This window comes from Siniperca chuatsi, linkage group LG5, assembly GCF_020085105.1.
Source record: "Siniperca chuatsi isolate FFG_IHB_CAS linkage group LG5, ASM2008510v1, whole genome shotgun sequence".
NCBI classification, from domain to species: Eukaryota; Metazoa; Chordata; class Actinopteri; order Centrarchiformes; family Sinipercidae; genus Siniperca; species Siniperca chuatsi.
This window is the reverse complement of record NC_058046.1, coordinates 14351265-14369644: the sequence shown is the minus strand read 5'-3', so window position 1 is coordinate 14369644 and position 18380 is coordinate 14351265. Positions and strand designations below refer to the sequence as shown.

The 18380-nt window shown below is 40.7% G+C and overlaps 1 protein-coding gene across 1 annotated transcript; it reads right to left on the bottom strand.

The window, feature by feature from the left end:
- Nucleotides 1-2450: 2450 nt before the first annotated feature.
- Nucleotides 2451-17695, bottom strand: gfpt1 (glutamine--fructose-6-phosphate transaminase 1). Its single transcript, XM_044197982.1, has 19 exons — nt 17546-17695; nt 15535-15642; nt 14872-14979; nt 14622-14747; nt 14418-14476; nt 14192-14326; nt 14042-14103; nt 13882-13961; nt 13665-13773; nt 13354-13517; nt 11174-11269; nt 10813-10910; nt 10482-10602; nt 9964-10121; nt 7264-7378; nt 6712-6839; nt 6172-6339; nt 5460-5621; nt 2451-4246 (listed from the first exon to the last, which is right to left on the bottom strand). Exons 1-19 carry the CDS (start codon nt 17550-17552, stop codon nt 4202-4204), a joined length of 2049 nt encoding a protein of 682 aa, XP_044053917.1. The 5' UTR covers nt 17553-17695; the 3' UTR covers nt 2451-4201.
- Nucleotides 17696-18380: the final 685 nt, after the last annotated feature.

Here is an 18380-nt window from a genome sequence, read left to right as displayed (position 1 = left end):
TGTCTCAAAGAAAGTGAATTTGATTAAAATTTGAAGTTTTCTTTTGTCATTTTAAGTTGACAGTATGCAAGGACATTTACACTGGGCTTAGTTCAGTGAATTTTCCATGTCAGACAAACTCCATGCAAGATCTCTTTAGTCTGTTGCCAGTTTTTGTTTCCACTCTGACCAAACCATTACAGCACAGATGTCTAACATATGCATATATAAACATCGCATCACAGATTATGACTATTACTACACAGACTTCCCCCATATGATAAAAATTCAACAACAACAGGCACTAGTGTTATGCTGGGTGCTGTCTCCTTTTAAGTTATTTTTGGGAAGAATTTGGGTGAGGTTCTCCATCAGTATGAAACGTAGACCTTAATTAGTGACTGACAGTTTATCAAAAAGATTTTTCTCCAGACTTTTTCAGCAGTATAAGAGAGGCCAACTTTATGTTAAACCAACATTCACTGGTGTCTGGCCTACATACAGCGTGTGTGGTAGATTAGATTATCAAAAATCAGGTCATACGTGTTCTTGTGCACTGAGATCATTCGGTATTCAAAGAGAAAGCCATGTGCTTATCTATGTCTTCAAATTATTCATCAACTGCTAATAACCAGGGAAACTTTTTTTAACCAATCAAACAAGCCTTAAAAACAGAGAAGACAGAGGCATTATCACAGTTTTAAGCTGTCAGTATTACTTTCAAACCATCATCAGGAGCAGGTAGGACACATCTAATAAATACCAGGTGCGTCAGCTGATTGCATTAATTAGACTGGTGATGTCACAGGCCTACACCTCTTGTAAGAGAAAATAAACACAACACCCACTGCTGTCAATGTCATGAAAACAATTCCTTAGAACTTTTTGGGCCACTATTCAAGGTACATTTATAACTGCTAATTGAAAATGTTTATTTAAGAAGTAGGATGCTCCAATGTTTACTTTGGTCAATTATTTCTGTGTTTTTCCATATTGTCCATTGATGAATGTCTTTTTCATTAGTTGTCTCACAATGTAAAAGCTACTTCAGTTATGCATGTATGAAGAACAGGGCCCAGACAACAGAAAGTTTAATTATATCAGATGTTTGAATTAATGACATGAGATAATGATTTGATATTGAGATTCACACAGGACAATATATTCATTTCACCTTGGAAATACAAAATGTCAGGTGTAGTTTATAACAAACAATGGCTTTGATCCATTTAGGTGTTCCAGTCCAGGCTCCTGGTGAGGCTCAATGACATGGCTTACTGGGACACGTAAATACAATGGAGCCCTTGTTTTATTTGTTACATCTGTGCTTTTCCTGCTGTGACAAATCAAAATGTCTGTGATTTAAAATGGCCTCAAAATATCCAGAACCACTTCAAAATAGGTCCTGATTTAGTTAGCAAAACTATATTCAAGCCATGTAACAATTAATCAGTGGTGACAACACCTGCTGATAGTTATTCAATCCCACTCAGACACCATAAAGCAGCTGATTGGTCTGTACATGCTGTCGAAGGACTTGGCTGCAGCACAGAAACTTGAAATGCAACAGATGATGCGCTTTCTAGATGAAAAACTACCCACAATGCTGCCTGTGGTTGGAGAATGGAGGCTGTCTTTGTTCAGAGCTGTGGCCATCCTTTGTAATTACTCTGCAGCCGCACTTGAAGCCATTGTTGTGATTAGTCAGTGCAATGAAATCCTTCTGAGCATTGCACTTGCTTTCACCAACAGTTTAGCTTTTTACCTTTCAACCATGCTGAGGCTGAATTCGTTCCTCAGGCTAACGCTGGCAGGTGTGCTCCCGTCACGAGACGAACTGGACCAACATGGACGCTCGAGCTGCTCCACCTGGTCTTCATCACAGATCTTCAGAAGCATAAGCTGCTCTCCTCTTGACTGTAGGAGAACTGCGACGTGGTTAAAGTCGGTCCAGTTGGTACTGCATGTCGTGCCTGCACTCTACCGGTGTTCGCTGTCAGTTTGCATGACCATCATCCATGTGGCTCTAACGGCCCTATCAACTCTGTGCAGTGATTTCAGACCCAGTGTCTCCACCATTATGACTTCATGTAGATGCATCAGACCATTACTGTCCACCTTACAGACGGTGACTGGTTACTCTACACAGCTACTTGGAATCGTTTGGGATCTGTCATTGCTCATAAGCAGCCACTGAATGTGTCCTGTACCTGAACTTTGTATATAATGTACATAAAACATGAATCTAACCAAATATGATTTTTAAACTTTGAATAATATTCCAAATGTACGACTGTAAGACTGAACTTGTTTTTAATTTTAATAAAAGTGTGAAATAGTTGCTGACAAGTCTAATCAAGCACACTATTTGACATGATTGTCCATATTTCAGGATGTTTAGGACTATGACAAGCATGCACATCCTTAACTGCACATTTTTCATTGAATGAGCTTGGACACTTAACAAGGGAAGTATTTGACACTTTAATGCATCAGTTCCACTAATGAATAGTGCCCCACTCCCTCAGTAACCCAACAGCTTCCAACAGATGTTGCTAGGATTCACTGCAGCATCCTTTGTCAATGCCTCCAGTCAAGAAATCAAAATCTGCTTAAGTATGAGGGTTACAAAAGTACCTGTAACAACATTGTCCCGTTTTCAAACCCTTTCACTGGCTTGGGAGAAGCTCAATGTTGGGGAAAAGAAAAAAAAAGGGGGGAGGGGGGGGAGTTAAGGCTTGATTACAAAAGCAAGATAAATATCTTTAAACCTAAAATATGTGACTGACTTCAAAACAAGCAGCTCCCATTTCTTCACTACACAACTTTGTGTGTACAACAGCACTCTTGACCTTTGAAAGAAAGACATTTGGAATCACAGACACAGGTGATATCTACATAAACATCTACAGTCTGACATACTGACATAAAACTGTATATGCTCCCTTTTAAGCCTTGATGTATCTTCATAGCACACACAATCAATCAGTACATGTTTGGCTACAAAAACAATATAAATGAACATGTTTTGGTTTACAACTGCCAAAGCCAATGAGATTTTTGCTTTGACAGGACATTTCAAGTGACAGTAACATTCACATTTCAAATCAAAAGCATAACGTCAATAATATAAATTTTTATTTTTATTTTTTTAAGAAAATTAAACAAAACAAAAAAAGATTTGCATCAAATGGTTCCAATATTGCAGCAGTCGTGGTGGCAGGGCATGGGCCGGCAACTGGGTGCAACTTCTACTTCAGGTTAGTAACTTCATCTCGCTTGAATTCAGTTTGTAATTTCAATGTAAACTGGAGACCTGAAATCAGCAATAAGGTCTCTCTTTTGAGCAGTGAAGCAACAGAGTTGAACATAAGAACTAAACAGTAAAATAAAGAACTAAACAGCAAGTAGTAAAAGCAGAAACAGTGTATGGCCAGAAACACTAGGTTTATACACGAGAACATGCTTTTGTAACCTACCCAAGAAGATTTTACACAGTAGTGTATTCACAATCTTTTCTGTTATCTGACTTGTGATGCTGCTGTAATTTCTGTGTCCTCAGACAAAAGTCTGAGAGAGAAACGGAGTCAAACCTGGCAAACTGCGCTGCAATTACGAAGCGGTGACCTGGGGCTTGGAATGATTTACTTTTCTTACTGTGGAGTAAAGATGCTTCAAATGACTAGCTGCCAAAGAAAAATATCCCAACTAAACTACAAATCATTGCACTACAGGATAAAAAACAACCAAAAAACAAAAGAGCCAGTAAGGTCTTTAAAACCTAACTTCTGTCAGTCAACAGCTTTAACATCAGCTCCAAGATGCTCCCAGATGCTCCCAGTGAGACTAATCAGCACAAATAAACATGGAGCGGGAAAGTGAATAAACCCGAATGGCCACTGTCAGTTGCTACGGCTTCACAAACCCAGAGAGTAATGGAGATATATGTCAGTACGAGCCCAGACCCTGCCACCACGAACAAAACAACTTCTCTAACAGTAATTTGACAATGATGTCAATGGTGTTGGAGAAAATAGACAGTGAGATATAGATGATATGCAACTGTTGAGTAAAACATTGCATTAAAAAGAGTCATGACACGAGACACATAAACGGGACATGGTCTTCTCTTGGTTTCTGCATACAGACGCTCCCTCGCCGTCTCTGTGTGTTTGAATACGTGTCCGCCAGGCTTTTGTTGCTAGGTGATGAATGGTGCGGTTCACTCTACTGTCACAGACTTGGCCAGGTTTCTTGGACAGTCCACCTGTGTTCAAACAGAAGAGGTCACTTACTACATGACAAACAACAGCCATTCAAATGGTCAAGTAATACAGGGCTTCGGCTGTTGACTTAATGCTACTGTCAAACTATCCAGTACGATTCACCAGAATCTTAACAAAAACGTTAATGTGCGAGCCAGCAATATGGCAGCTTGATAGCCCTGCTCTTATAATTCTCAAATCCTCGACCAGAACACTTAGACATACTTTAAAAAAAAAAAAGCAAAGCATGTGACTGAGCTGTGTGCACATAAATGTTTGCTTCTCTGTCAGAACAGCAGTGCAATTTGGCTCTGTTGTGAGTAGTTATTGACTTAAAAACGAAAAGAAACTGGGCTGCGCTGTCAGGACGTCTCTCTGAAATGAAGTGCTCCAAAACCAGCATCAACACTGGCTATATTTACATGCCACTTCAGTTAAGCTGTTTACTTTGACATCCTGTAATAAATCAAAGCTAGTGAAGTATACAAAAAGGCTAAAACAGCTAGTGCAATCCTGTTTAAATAGTAAAGCTACATCTAAAAAACGGAGACAGACGCAATAATACAAACACTATTAATAGTGACAGTTGGTGTTCTTTGCCAACAGGGATTTTTGTTTGTTAAAAATGAACCAATGACAAGTCTGCACTGACTGAGGTGTTTACATGTAATTGTAATCCTCGCAATGTCCTCGCACCTTCACTACAGGGTTCTGAAATAAGGAAGTTTACATGCTTCGACTCAAAATTAGGTTACTTGTTTAAGTGAGTTAAAACACTATGATCTGCACATATAAACACTGCATTTTGTTTATTTCTGGCAGTGGATCTCTGTGCCTTCAGAGCAGTCAAGGGGTACACAGCCAGATGATCAGGGACACTGAGCTTACAATTACACTGTATAAGCAGGTGCAGGATTTTTTGGACAGTTCATCTCTAACTAAATGTCAAAATTATTGTTCTCAACTTGTATACACTTATTATGACTATTTTCCTACAGTGAACAGTCTATGTAAACACTGGCGATGCTGAACGTTTTTAGTTAGAATGATGACTTCGGATGCAAATGGTGGAGATGTGGGAGTTGAGAAACTGATATTTTACTGCATTTGTGTGTTTTAAGTGACAGATGAGGTATTAAAAAAAAAAAAAAAAAATTCGCATCTGGCAAAACAGTCAGGATCAGTTACCGCTGAGCCTGAAGGGACAGCACTTACATCGTAGCCTCGGAGGACAGCCAGGTGGAAGGACAGCAGCTGCAGCGGGATGACGCTCAGGACGCCCTGCAGGCAGTCCACACAGTGAGGCACTTTGATGTTGCGGCTTGAGTTCTTGATGGTCTCATAATCGTCTTTGTCACAGATCACAATGGGGCGGCCCTGTACATCGAACAAAGCAAATCATCTGTCAATCCTAAACCTGGATACGTGTGGCAAAAAGCTGAATCTGAAAAGTACCTGCCCCCCAGTTGATTTTCACACCTATTAAACCCACATGTGCTGCAGATTACTAACAGCAATGATGTCACGCTGAACCGACCCCTCCCTTGTATTTATTGAGGTGAAAGACCAGAGGTGTGGCACAGTCAGGACCTTGAAAATTAGCCTAACATGCAAAACGTGCTGTGGTCATCAAAAGTTCAGGGACTTTAAAATTTAACATTTAAATGTTTCCTGAGCATTTAATAATCTGCAGGGTCAATGATTATGGGTTTAGGGCTGCAACAGGATATTTAAGACAAATCATAATTTGTTTTTTTGTTTTTTTTTTGGGGGGGGGGGGGGTGAGACAAGACTGATGAGATGATTTCAATGCTCTGTGTAGCAATTACGGACTTAAACATTTCGCTTTAATATTTCCTAAATAAATCAACAGTTGGTAAATATCCATTACATTTAATTTTTTGGGGTGTGTGTATATAGGTCTTACCTGGCGGGCAACAACTTGCTGCAGGGCGTTCTGACATTTGTTGTAAGTGTGGTCTCTCATGATGATCATGATGACTGGCATGAGTTTATCCACCAGGGCCAGTGGGCCGTGTTTCAGCTCTCCGGCCAGGATTCCCTCGGAATGCATGTACGTGATTTCCTTGATTTTCTACACAGGATGAAAAACATCCACAGGTTAAGAAAATCTCAGCTTACGTTGTCATTACCGTTTACACCTCAGTCCATGTCTGTACTAACACCGCTTTTCTAAGACTTAAAATTGCTTTGCTCAGTATTTTATTATTCAAAAGGAGGAGTGAGATGTACAGTCAGAAAAGTATCTATTATATAACTCATCACTGAAAACCAACCTTTTTGGAGTAAAAAAAGGGTAAAATATTTATTGCAGTCTGGCATTATGTTTATAAAGCCCTCGAGAGACACTTCATTACTGATTTATAAAATAACAGCAGTTTTAATAGTGCAAGAAGAAACAAAAACTCAGACGAAGCTGGTGGAAAAGAAGGTTGTACTTGCTCACCAATGCTCCTTCCAGGCAGGTAGCATAATGGTAGCCTCTGCCCATGATTAGTACACTTTTCTGCTGGTACAGCTCTGTCGCCAACTTCTGGATCTCATCATCCAAACTGAGGACCTCCTTAATCAGATCTAACACAGACATATCAGAAAAACAGATATGATTGAAACTTAAAAGAAAACTATGCATAATCGTGAATAAAATACTGTGTCAACATGCTGCTGCTGTCACATGGACTCAGACTCATAATGTTGGGCAGGGAGCAGCAGAGTGGCCAGACATTCCTCATTAGTTTACCATTAGGGACATGCCATCATATGCTTTAGATCCAGAGAAGCATGCGAGGGCCTACAGCCAATAGCCAGTCCTCCCTCTCCCTCTCTCATCACTTAGCTTCATCTTCCAAGAGGATTGTTTGAACAAACGACAAAAATCAAACAGGCTTTGGATGCACTTGATCTTTGCTCTGTGAGCTGGTTTTCCATCCCTATACATTATAATCTCACATGTGATCAGGACTTCCCTGGCTGAACCAGGATACTTGGCTTGATTTACCTGGAAGCACTCTCAGGCCCTGGATTATCTCACGGCGCCTGGGCTGCATGGAAATCCTGTCATCGCACATCAAGAGAGCAAACATGATCAGGGCCACAAACTGGCTGGTGTAGGCCTGCAGAGCAAAAAGTCAGAAAAGCAGAGTGTTATTAATCTTAGCACTATATTGAGAGGTGGGGCTGTGCAGTGATTGAGCCCCCCCCCCCTTTTTTTTTTTTTTAAATATTTCATTGGTTTTCTTATCCACCGCTTAATAAAGACAACAGTTGTCTGATGATGTGTGGATGAATATAGAAATGGTCACAAAACTATCACTGGACGTTCCAATATTGCTTGTTGTGACCTGATTACTAAAAAAGGTAGTAGTTTTCCTGTTTTACAGCACAATACTGAATACAAAGAGCAGCAACCAGATCCTGACTTGAGCCTCTCTTTCAGTAGAATCCTTGCAGTCTGTACTTCTTGTCTCCCTGTTTTCATAGTGAACTCTGTCTCCAGCTGATAATCTGCACCAGATGAGAAATGGAAGGCAAGGTGGGTTTCAGTACATGCCAAGAAGCATTAAAATGCATGCAGTTGAGCTCAGTCAAGCTAGTGCTGCTCATCCTGGAAAACTTGGTGAACACACAACATCACACCAGAGAGCAAAGCTCACAACCCCGGCACATATGAGACTCGATGCCTGCCGTCATCACCGCCCACTCTCTCTGTTCCTTCATCTCTGAGCACGTTTGGAGGCCTTCCATGCCCATTTGGGAGATTTAATCAGTGCTCAGGTGAAGCCAAGTCATTTCACGGGACCCTCCGGACTCAGAAATGCCAGTGTCTAGGGCCAAGAAAATAGCTGTAAAACCTTTATACTGTTTTTTTCCACCCCTGACAGCACGCTAACCACAGTCCCTCAGAACTCTGACAGCCTGCGCTGTTTGGTCAGATGTGGCAACATATTTAATCCACATAGTAAACTGTGGTGTCTTTCTGTGTTCATGTCACCAACTTGTGTTTTTCATGAAGAACATGCCAACTTTTACCGTGCAAAAGGTGACCACCCTTACATAAAGCTAAAAACGTCAGATTTCTCTCACACAGAAACAGTTGTGGACGAGAAAACAAACTTTGTAACCCTGAAAATTCCCAATGGATATGGTTACGTAATTCATCAAGGCAGTCTTCTTCAATTCCCAGTCAGTTGACCTGCCAGAAGGATTTGCCTTTTGATAGCATCAAAGTACTTTGTCTCAAGTCTCAACTTATTCCATAAAACTTGAATGTGATCATAGTAATTGGAAAAAGCTCTTCCTTTTTTTCCCCCCTCCTTTTTTCCAGTTCACAAAAAAAAAACTCAAATTAGCATGAAACAGAGAAAATAGAGTCCAAGTAGATGCATTTGGAGTCATTCAGCAGTTGGGTGCGATACATGTTCTCCAATGATTTGATGAGCTAGGTTTTGCAGCATTTGGTTGAGCTGGGTGTGGGTGTGTGGCCCAGCCAGCCAAGCAGTAAATGATGGCGTCTCCGAGGCGTGCTCTCGGGCTTTGGAGCAGCGCAATAGTCGCTGAGCCAAGCCCAAGGGCTGGGCCAGGGAGGGACCTGCTTCATTCTCCATCTCTCCTCACTAGCTGGTGCCGGGCTCCACCACTTCTCTGCTCTGAGTCCAAACTGACAAATGCTTTTGGTTTCGAGAAGGGCGTGGGTGGGTGGAGATAGAAAAATCAAGGATCCTAGCTTTACATGAGTTGAGATGAGAATATCAGGCGACTTCGACTCCCCGTGGGATCAGAGTGGAGGAAAATGTCAGCTTCCATGAGGCGGGGCCAGACTTACAATGGAATTTTCATCTGGGTTTCATTCAGTGTCAGTGGGCGTTGAGTTCATTTATGAGATGATGCAACAAATTGGTGTACAGTTTCCTCAAGCTCAGTATAAAAAAAAAAAAGGGGTCAGTTCAGCCAAAATATAATATAATATAAATATATATATAAAAAAGTATGTTTCTTCTAACTTGGGTGACATCTATCCATGCAAATATTTTTGGTGTGATATGATATGAGGTACACTTTCTAACTCGGACACGTGCTTGTGACAGAAAAAAGAAATTACATTCTTTTCTCAACTGAGCAATAAGTTCAGTGGGGCTTAGTGAGTTAGCAGTATCTGGTAATTTACATATGAATCTCTGCTAGTGGTGTACATTCACTTGAGTTGTCACCAACTGGTCTGTCTTGTCCAAAAGTATTAGCAAACATTCTTCATTGAAAAGTTAGAAAATTGGCAGGTTTATATCAATTAAAACTAAGGCTGCAATTGATGATAATTTTCTTAGTCTATAGTGTCTTGTGTGTTTTTTGTCCGACCAACAGTTTAAAACCCAAAAATATTCAATTTCCTATCATAGAAGACTAAGAAAACCAGCAAATTTACATTTGAGAAGCTGGAACCAATCAGTTTTTTGCATTAAAAATTACGATCATAATTTCAGAGGAGGGAATTATTTAAATTTATTTTATAGCAGCAATCTGGGAAGAAGTAAAATAAGTTTTATTGCATTTTGTGCGACCTAACCCTTTATCTGAAAAATACATGTTTGTAGATGTAGATTCCCCCCAACACAGAAAAGATTCACGTGTACTGTTTGAGTCACTTAGTGTCTATGAGAGTGTGTGATAAATGTGTCTTATGGTAAAAACATTAGAGGCTCACCTTAGTGCTGGCTACTCCGATCTCAGGCCCAGCGTTGATGTGGACTCCGCAGTCAGTCTCCCTGGAGATGGAGCTGCCCACTGTATTGGTGATGCCCACAGTCAGAGCTCCTCTCTCCTTACAGTAGCGCAGGGCCATGAGGCTGTCAGCAGTCTCCCCTGGAGGATTGGCAGGAATGGAAAAACATGACAGTTGCAATGTAACAGTTCTGACAAAAGAAAATAATGCTGATTTATTAGTTTGTTAGGAAATAGATTTTGCACCATACAAGACTCTGATTTGAAACAGCTTCACAGAAAAACCACCACAGAAATACCACACACACAAAAAAAAAAACCCCACACACATTCAGAAAACTCCACTGTGCTGTACAAGTTTGACTCAACAATTTGCTAAGACTCAAGCTGAGCACAAGAAAAGATAAATCAGGAAGAACTAGAGTGGCTCCCAGGGATGGAAAGTGGAGGACTTGGGGGAACGTGCACTAGATCAAGTCCAGATGGCATCGGCTTCCCCACCTGACTGGCTAATAAAGAAGCAGACGTCGTCTCGGAAGACGGGAGTGTTCCTGTCCAGGAAGTCGCTGGACAGCTCCACCATGACAGGCAACTCGGTTAGCTCCTCCAGGACCTGGCGGGTCTGGGAAAGCAACAGAGCACTGCTCAGTATCATTCTGTTAAAACAAGCCAGTCAAGCAGAGCATGTGCCAGCACACAAACCTCACACCTGTGTCCACAATTCACATTTCCTACTAGTCTGATGGATTCAGTGTGGATGGCAATACAGACATGTTTCCATTATGTGCATTTTCACCAAAGAAGAAAAAGCATTTGGTAAGTGGCTACTCACCGCCACCCCGGCATGGTAACTGGTGCCGCAGGCAATAAGGATAAGTCGTCGACACCTCTGGATCTCTTTGATGTGGTCCTTCAGTCCACCCAGGATCACTGAAAAGCAAACCGAACAGCTAATCCATCACTCTGCTCCATTATTTTCCACCTCATTAAAAAAAAAAAAAAAAAAAAAAAAGGGCTACAAAGAGCCCATGGCATGGGAGTATGTAGCATATGTATGTATGTAGCTCTGTTAATGTTAGCTCTGTCGTTTGAGCAAAATGCACAAAGGGACAGAATGGAAAATAGTGTTTTCATATTATTATTATTATTACATCAATGCTCCACTGAGAAAACGAATCAGACCCCACTCTAACCTGTGTTGTTGTCGAAGTTGACTCTCCCTCTCATGGTGTTGACCACAGACTCTGGCTGCTCAAAGATCTCCTTCTGCATGAAGGCACTGTAGTTGCCTGTGGTGGGAGGACCAGAAATCAGGGAAACATTTCCAACACTAGTTAAAAAAAACAAAAAAAAGGTAAATGTCTGTTTGACAACACAGTGATTGTCTTTTTATAAAGTGTGAGCCCACATGAGGCCATCTGAGAAGGGTCATGCAAACCACAGCTTCCCAGAGGAGTAAGAAAAATCTTTACATGGTTTTAATGTAGGGAGTTACTGTCTTTTTGTTGCTTTATTAACATATTCAGAGCCACAGGGTAAATCATCACTTAAATGAAGGGAAACAAACATGAGACATCAGGGAGATAGTGTTTTTCCATCAATAATAAACTGTGGCACTGAAATATGCAAGCGTTTGTCAGCCTGCTTCTGACAGCAATTTGGGTCATGCGAATTAGGTTATTCAGCAGAAAGGCTCCAGAAACTGAAACGGAGAAGAGAGGCTGAGTAATGACAGGACCACAAAGGAATGTCAAGACCAGCCAACATCAGTTTACTTCTGCCCTCTGCTGGTTTACTGAGGAAGAGTCGATGGAGAAGAAGGAAATACAAAAATTCACACTCACAAATTAGTAAAAGGTAGTGCGGCAGGGACACTTTTTTAAAAAAAATGTTTGTTTTTTTTTTTATAAATAAATTGTGTGAAATTAAACAATGACCATGATGTTAAAGAGCTGTCTTTAAGGGTGTTTACATCCATATTGGGTAAACAGTGCAAGGCACCCTTTTTCTTCTAAGTTCCCTAATTTAAAAAGGACAACAGCAGGATAAAGCAGACGATTGTAAATTTGACCAATACTGTACACTTTGGTCCCCTTTAAAAAACGATTCAATTATTTTTTCAAGCACAAATGCTAAATATTTGCTGGTTCTAACTTCTCAAATATGATGATTTGCTGCGCATTTTTGTCATAAGATAGTAATATTGATTTTGGACTGTTGGTCGGATTAAAAAAAAAGAAAAAAGAAAAAAAAAGCAATTTAAAGACATCACTTTAGGCTCAGTGAAGATAGATGTTTTTCACTACTTTGACGTTTCATAAACTAAATGATTAATCGAGAAACTATTCGACAGATTAATCAATAATGAAAATAGTGGAATAATGAAAATGCGGCCCTATTCCCCTTAAAAAGGAGTAGTCTGACATTTTGGGAAACACATTTATTTGCTTGCTTGATGAGAGTTAGGTGAGAAGATCAATACCTCTCTCATGTCTGTACGGTAAATATGAAACTACAGCCAACAGCCAGTTAACTTAGCTTAGCACAAAGATTGGAAACATGGAGAAAGAGCTGGCCTGGCTCTCTCGGAAGGTAACAAAATCCACCTTCCAGTACCTCTAAAGCCAAAATCTACAAATCAGTGTTTTACGGGAGGTTGTGTGCTGGACTGTTTCTTGGCTGGGACCTGTAACTTCCTAGAGTCTCCACTCTTTGCCTGGCAACTGGTCCCAGCCAAGAAACAGTCCGACACACAACCTCCTGTTAAAAATGACCGTTTGCCTTTAAACACTGGTTTTTGTGCGGATTAAAACAACAAGATATAACATGAGATTTGAGACATGACAATCAATCTTCTCAACTAACTCTCAACAGCAAAGCAATTACGCATATTTCCAAAAATGTTGAACCACTCCTTTAGTTTGGGGGGACTCTGTATAAAAAGAGCTACAATTCCTACAACCGTTAATCTGATGTAAATGTAAATACTCTCAAATTAAAGCTGAAATTTACACTTTAGCACTCATTAGCCTTCGATTCATTTCATATCCTGTGTGCAGGAGCTCAAAGCTAAAAACAACAAGAGGGATGGTGAGGGTAATAAAGTCCTATAAGTCAGGGGTCATTTTAATGACAGTTGCTTCCCTGGGGGTGCAACTGATCCAGAACGGTGGTAACTACCTGGATAACAAGGATGGCCTAAGGGCTGGTTGTTAAAAGCCAGTTCAGCTATCTCCCGTTAAGACTCGCACAATAATAACAGGGTTCAGCACAAAATTACAAGGCAGTGTACCAATAATTTATTTGCAAATATGGCCAGGAGAAATGTATGGTGGGAGGGAGTGAACAGAACAAAGGCTGACCATCCACTCACCCTTCATGATCTGCTGTAGCTCCATCTGCAGGGTCTGGATGGCGCGGGCTGGATAGTCTCCGGCCCTACGCTTTATCCTGTGGATGGACAGCCGGCCATCCATCACAGCAGCCACGTCATCATCCTCCAGGAAGATCACCCGGTTTGTGTGCTCAATCACTGCACTGTCATGACGAGAGAGACGGACCAAAAAAAACAACATCAAACACACTCCACAGATGAAACGGAGACGTACGGAAATGGTGAGCATGTTTCATAGAGAATCTTTGGATGCTGTAAAGGTGGATGCAAAGACACAGGTATCTGCTTACCTTGCATCAGAAGCAAAGTAGTACTCCACAGCTTTCTCATCCACAGGGAACAGGCATGTGTCCTGGTCTGTCCTGGGTAGGGCGCTGCAGCTTTTCTTGTCTTTAGCAGCTGAGAAATAAAAAAATAAATAAAAAGAAAGAAAAGAAACTGGGCCTCAGTCACACTTATGCAATCATATGTGGACAAACTAGACTAAAAACTGAAATTTAAACTTACAAGAGCGGTACAGCACAGGAATATGATCTGCGGACAGCTTGTGATCACTCCTCACTCCCATCAGCAGGGGACTTCCCCTCCTGCACAGCAACATTTTTATGAGCCAACAACACCTTAATCTGCAATAACTAACAGTTTGACAGCATCAGTGGGAGCGTACCTTGTGCCAACTGCCTCTCCCGGGTAGTGGACACTCTTGAAGACCAGGGCAAAAGCTCCCTCCTGCCAGGTGGAAGAACACACACATCAGACATGCCTTTCTATCTGCTGATCACTTCCGCAGAAGCGGTGTGCATGAGCAGGTCCTTACCAGCTGCTGCGTGACCCGTTCCACGAGTGTAGAAAAATTTATGTCGTCACTCTCCCGGTTGTCATACATGTACTTCACCAGCTTGGCGATGGTCTCTGTGTCAGTCTCTGATTCAAACTCGTAGCCTTTGCTCTCCTGTGGAGATGGAGAGAGAGTTAACCCTGTCTCCCGTTAGAGTGATGAAAAATACGTTATATTATATATATATTATTAGATATTGGCTCACTAAGAATTTCCTCAGGTCTTTGTAGTTGGTGATAATTCCATTGTGAATGACGATGAACTCTGCAGACCAAAAAGATTATCATAAACTTTAAGATATCAAGATACCTACACCCAGGTCAAAAAACTGACTGAACCGTTGTGAAATACAAGGTAAAACGTTTAGCCGTGTGGAGAGAGTTCGCTTTCCATCTTTAACACAACTGACCATTTGTCTTGTCAGATCTATGCGGATGGCTGTTAACTGGGCTTGGTACACCGTGGGTGGCCCAGCGGGTGTGAGCAATGCCGAGGTGAACATCAAACTCCACATCCAGGTCAATATCCTGCTGTTCTAAAAGTCAAACAAACACAGAATATTAGTATCATAACTGTACCACAGTATATAGGATGACAAATCAAAGCTTCATTTGTTAATGATTGATTCTTGTCAAGTGAACAATTTCATCTCAGCTTACTGTGGATCTCTTCATCAAGAGCTTTCACTTTTCCACTTTTCTTGATCAGATGGATGGACTTGGCATTTGACTCCCACTCCTTGCCATTTCCGCCATCAATTCCCACACCTGACAAAATATAAAAAAATAAAACATGAGAATTACAGTGATCAAATTCTTCAGTATTAACTGGTTAAAAAAAAAAAAAAAAAGGTATTATGGTGCTTTTACCACTTGGCAAGTAATGTCCTGTTTTATTGGTCTAATGTCAGAACGAAGTCCAACATAACATGCTGTAACACTCAACACAATCATAGAAAAAACCTTTAAGACCTGCGTGGAATACAAACAGACTTAACATAAAGTACATTTGCTCTGTTAGTGGTGCAGTCAGTCTAACCCAGCAACATGATAATAGCTGTTCAATACTTCACAGCGAACATCAGTCTTGCTTCGTGTTCCTAACTCATTAGAACAACTAAACATGAGTAAGTGTGATTGATAAGACAATTCTTATGTTACATTAATGTTATATTGGACACACTGTAAATACTATCAGCAACTTGGTGGCATTATCAGAATAGTTGTCCTGCAGGCAGAAAGTGAGGGGACAGTGAATGAAAGAGGCTTGATAAAACAAATAAGTGTGTGCTGGTGATAAGAGCCTTTTCCCATCTCTCTCACCGGCTGAGTCGTAGCCTCTGTACTCCAGACGCTGCAGACCTTTGAGGAGGATCTCAAGGATCTCACGTCGAGTCCTTGGCACATGGTAGTTGAGATAGGCAAAGATTCCTGGGGAGAAGAACAAAATGACTTTCACATTCAGTGCTGTGTTCTTCCTTTAAAAGTCTGCTTAGAAGTGCAGCTTCTACCATGTGACAGTGTTAGTTAACTGTTAATTCAGCACTGTTTTGGAATCGTTAACTTCGACAATTGTATTTTGTACAACCAAAAACATACTGTCACAATACAATTCCACCAGAAGTCGATGTACGACAATAATGAATTTCTGATCTACACTAATAAGAATGAATATGTCAAGGCGGCAGCTGAAACCAAGAAGAATGTAATGCGATTCCTTAAGAAATGACAAAGTGGGACAAGCATTACTTAGTTATGTCAGCCTCGACTATTTTGGTTTCCACGTCAAAACTCTATGGTGGGTAATGCCTGAGAAACTAGTCTTACAGGAGGGGTTACTGCACTATAAAAACAGATAATGTTTTGTCTGGGCAGTAAGACCTGCTTAGAAACAATGGAGTGTATCTATAGCCCTAACGTTTTGCAAGCTGATATCTCCTGTCTGGGGAAAAGGAAGTAACTGTCACAGTAACATAAGACATTTAATTCAAGAGGTTTTGGTTTTAGTCCAAAAAACTGCATATAATTTTAAGATGTTTACAGTGTCACTCTGTAAAATCAGACTGAGAGTCGTTTGTGTACAATTACAAAACTTACTCAAAGACTATTCTCGTACAATAACAGGCCCACATAAATCAAGCCAAGTGCCATATAGTCTCATTATATTGAAAAAAATGCAGACATCTCTATGGCCGATATCTCCAAAACTCTGCAACTCACACCAAAACAATCTACATAGATAAATAGCACTATGGGCAGAGGGAAAATATGTATTTTAAATTTTGGAGTTTTGGAGTCATTTAATTGACAAATTTTTATTCAGCAAGTAACTCAAACTGAGAGGAGTATCTTAATTTGTCAAAGGGAAGGCATGAAATACAGCCCTGTTACACAGCTAAGCAGTGACAGATAAATGCTAATGTAGAGCCAGAGGGCTGCCTGGTTCAACAGAGCATGCATTCAGAACAGCAGGTGATCCAGGAAGGCAGTGAGGGCCAAATCGCCTTGGGAAAGTGTTGCAGCAAGCGGGCAAAAATCATAAGACCCACCTTTGCTTAAGAAATAGGTTTAACAAGAGTAAAAATGAACCAGAGCAAAATGACATCTTACTGTGATAGTAGATATTAACAGAGAAGCATTTGGTTTTGGTATCCTAAGAATACCAATTAGTCTATCTGGTCTGGTCAGAGATTGTAGTGACAATGATGCACGACAGACAGAGAGGTTATCAATGACAAGTGTGTGTGAGAAGGAGACAGGCATTAGAGGACAGTAATAGATACTAAAAAAGCATCTCTGCTACATTTCCCAAACTGATCATGACCAAATACATCATTTTCCGGGTACTTTCTCAATCAAAGTTTGACGTTAGTCCTGTATGACAGCCATACAGGAGTGTTCATTCAACCACTTCTATTAACGCTAGAGTGTTTATGGTTTACGCAAGTGGAAAGTTACGCGATGGACGTAATGTCACCGCAAACCTCTGGCGTTAGCAGGAAGAAAGCAGGGCATCATTTTGACGCTACTCGCGGATGTCGAGTTGCCGTTAGACACTCTTAACTTCACATCACACAGCATGTTCAGTAGAATTAAACACTGGTTGCTTTATATTTGGCTAGCTAATAGCATCGGCAGCACTAGCTCACATTCGCTAACTCAGGTTAACGTCAACGTTAGCCACCCCTAGCTAATTTCAACTGACTTGCACATTTAACCTAACACAACAATGCTAGCAGTATTTCATATTTGATTAAAATGCTGTTCTAGTAAATGGGGAATACGATACATTTCCGTCTGAATAACAAAAATGTAGAATTTATTCAGTACTCACCACACATGTCTACAGTCTGCCTGCCAGTTACAGATACTCTGGTAGCTGGGAACGCCTGTCCGATGAGCTTCGCCCCCTTCTGATTTCACTGAATCAGAGCCAACCAACTAATTCCATACCGCCTTCTGATTGGTCGAGTGACCTGTCAGTCAGGTTGCACCTATCAACGCAGGCACTCCTGACGTGGCATCAGGATGCAGATCCGTGGGCAGGACAGCCCTATTCATTGCAGCTAAAATCAACATCACTGCACAATGACAGGCCTGTGCTGTCTTCCAACTGCAAATTAATGTAAAATCTGGTAAAACAATGTAGCACTATAGCAAATTTTCGATAATTGTTTGGATTAACTAACCAATCGCCTGTCAATAAAATTACATGAAATGCGTCTTCAGTACAGGGCCTTAGCCAGGATTTTAGAAATACTACTTGAGTCCAAAGTCCTCCAGCACAACCCACACACCTTTTGTGTACAATTTGTATTTCACCTTTTACTTACATTTACTTATATTTTTTAAAATATTTTCTTTATTCCTCTACACTTTTGCATATAGTACATCAAAAGCCATTCCTACACTGCCAGGTCTGTAATTCTGGTGAATACCAAATCAATTTTGTTTTAATAAAATAAAATAAAATTTGATAAAAGAAAAAAAGGCAAATATCAGAATCCACCTTTTTTACACTTAAAACATGTAACGTGCATTATCATAGAATATAAACGCCTCTTCCTGTCATTAAAACCCCCAAACTCCCAGAAACACAAGGGTAAATGATCTTCGTTACAGCCCCAAGGATTTAATTAGTAATGCCAGGCAACAAATGCAACTCGCAT

Excerpts from the sequence above, each read along its gene's own strand:
- gfpt1 (XM_044197982.1), bottom strand. Across the intron at positions 13,518-13,664 it reads TACTTTGCTTCTGATGCAAG|TGCAGTGATTGAGCACACAA; the intron begins GTAAGCAGATAC and ends TCGTCATGACAG. Across the intron at positions 10,603-10,812 it reads GTTACCATGCCGGGGTGGCG|ACCCGCCAGGTCCTGGAGGA; the intron begins GTGAGTAGCCAC and ends TTGCTTTCCCAG.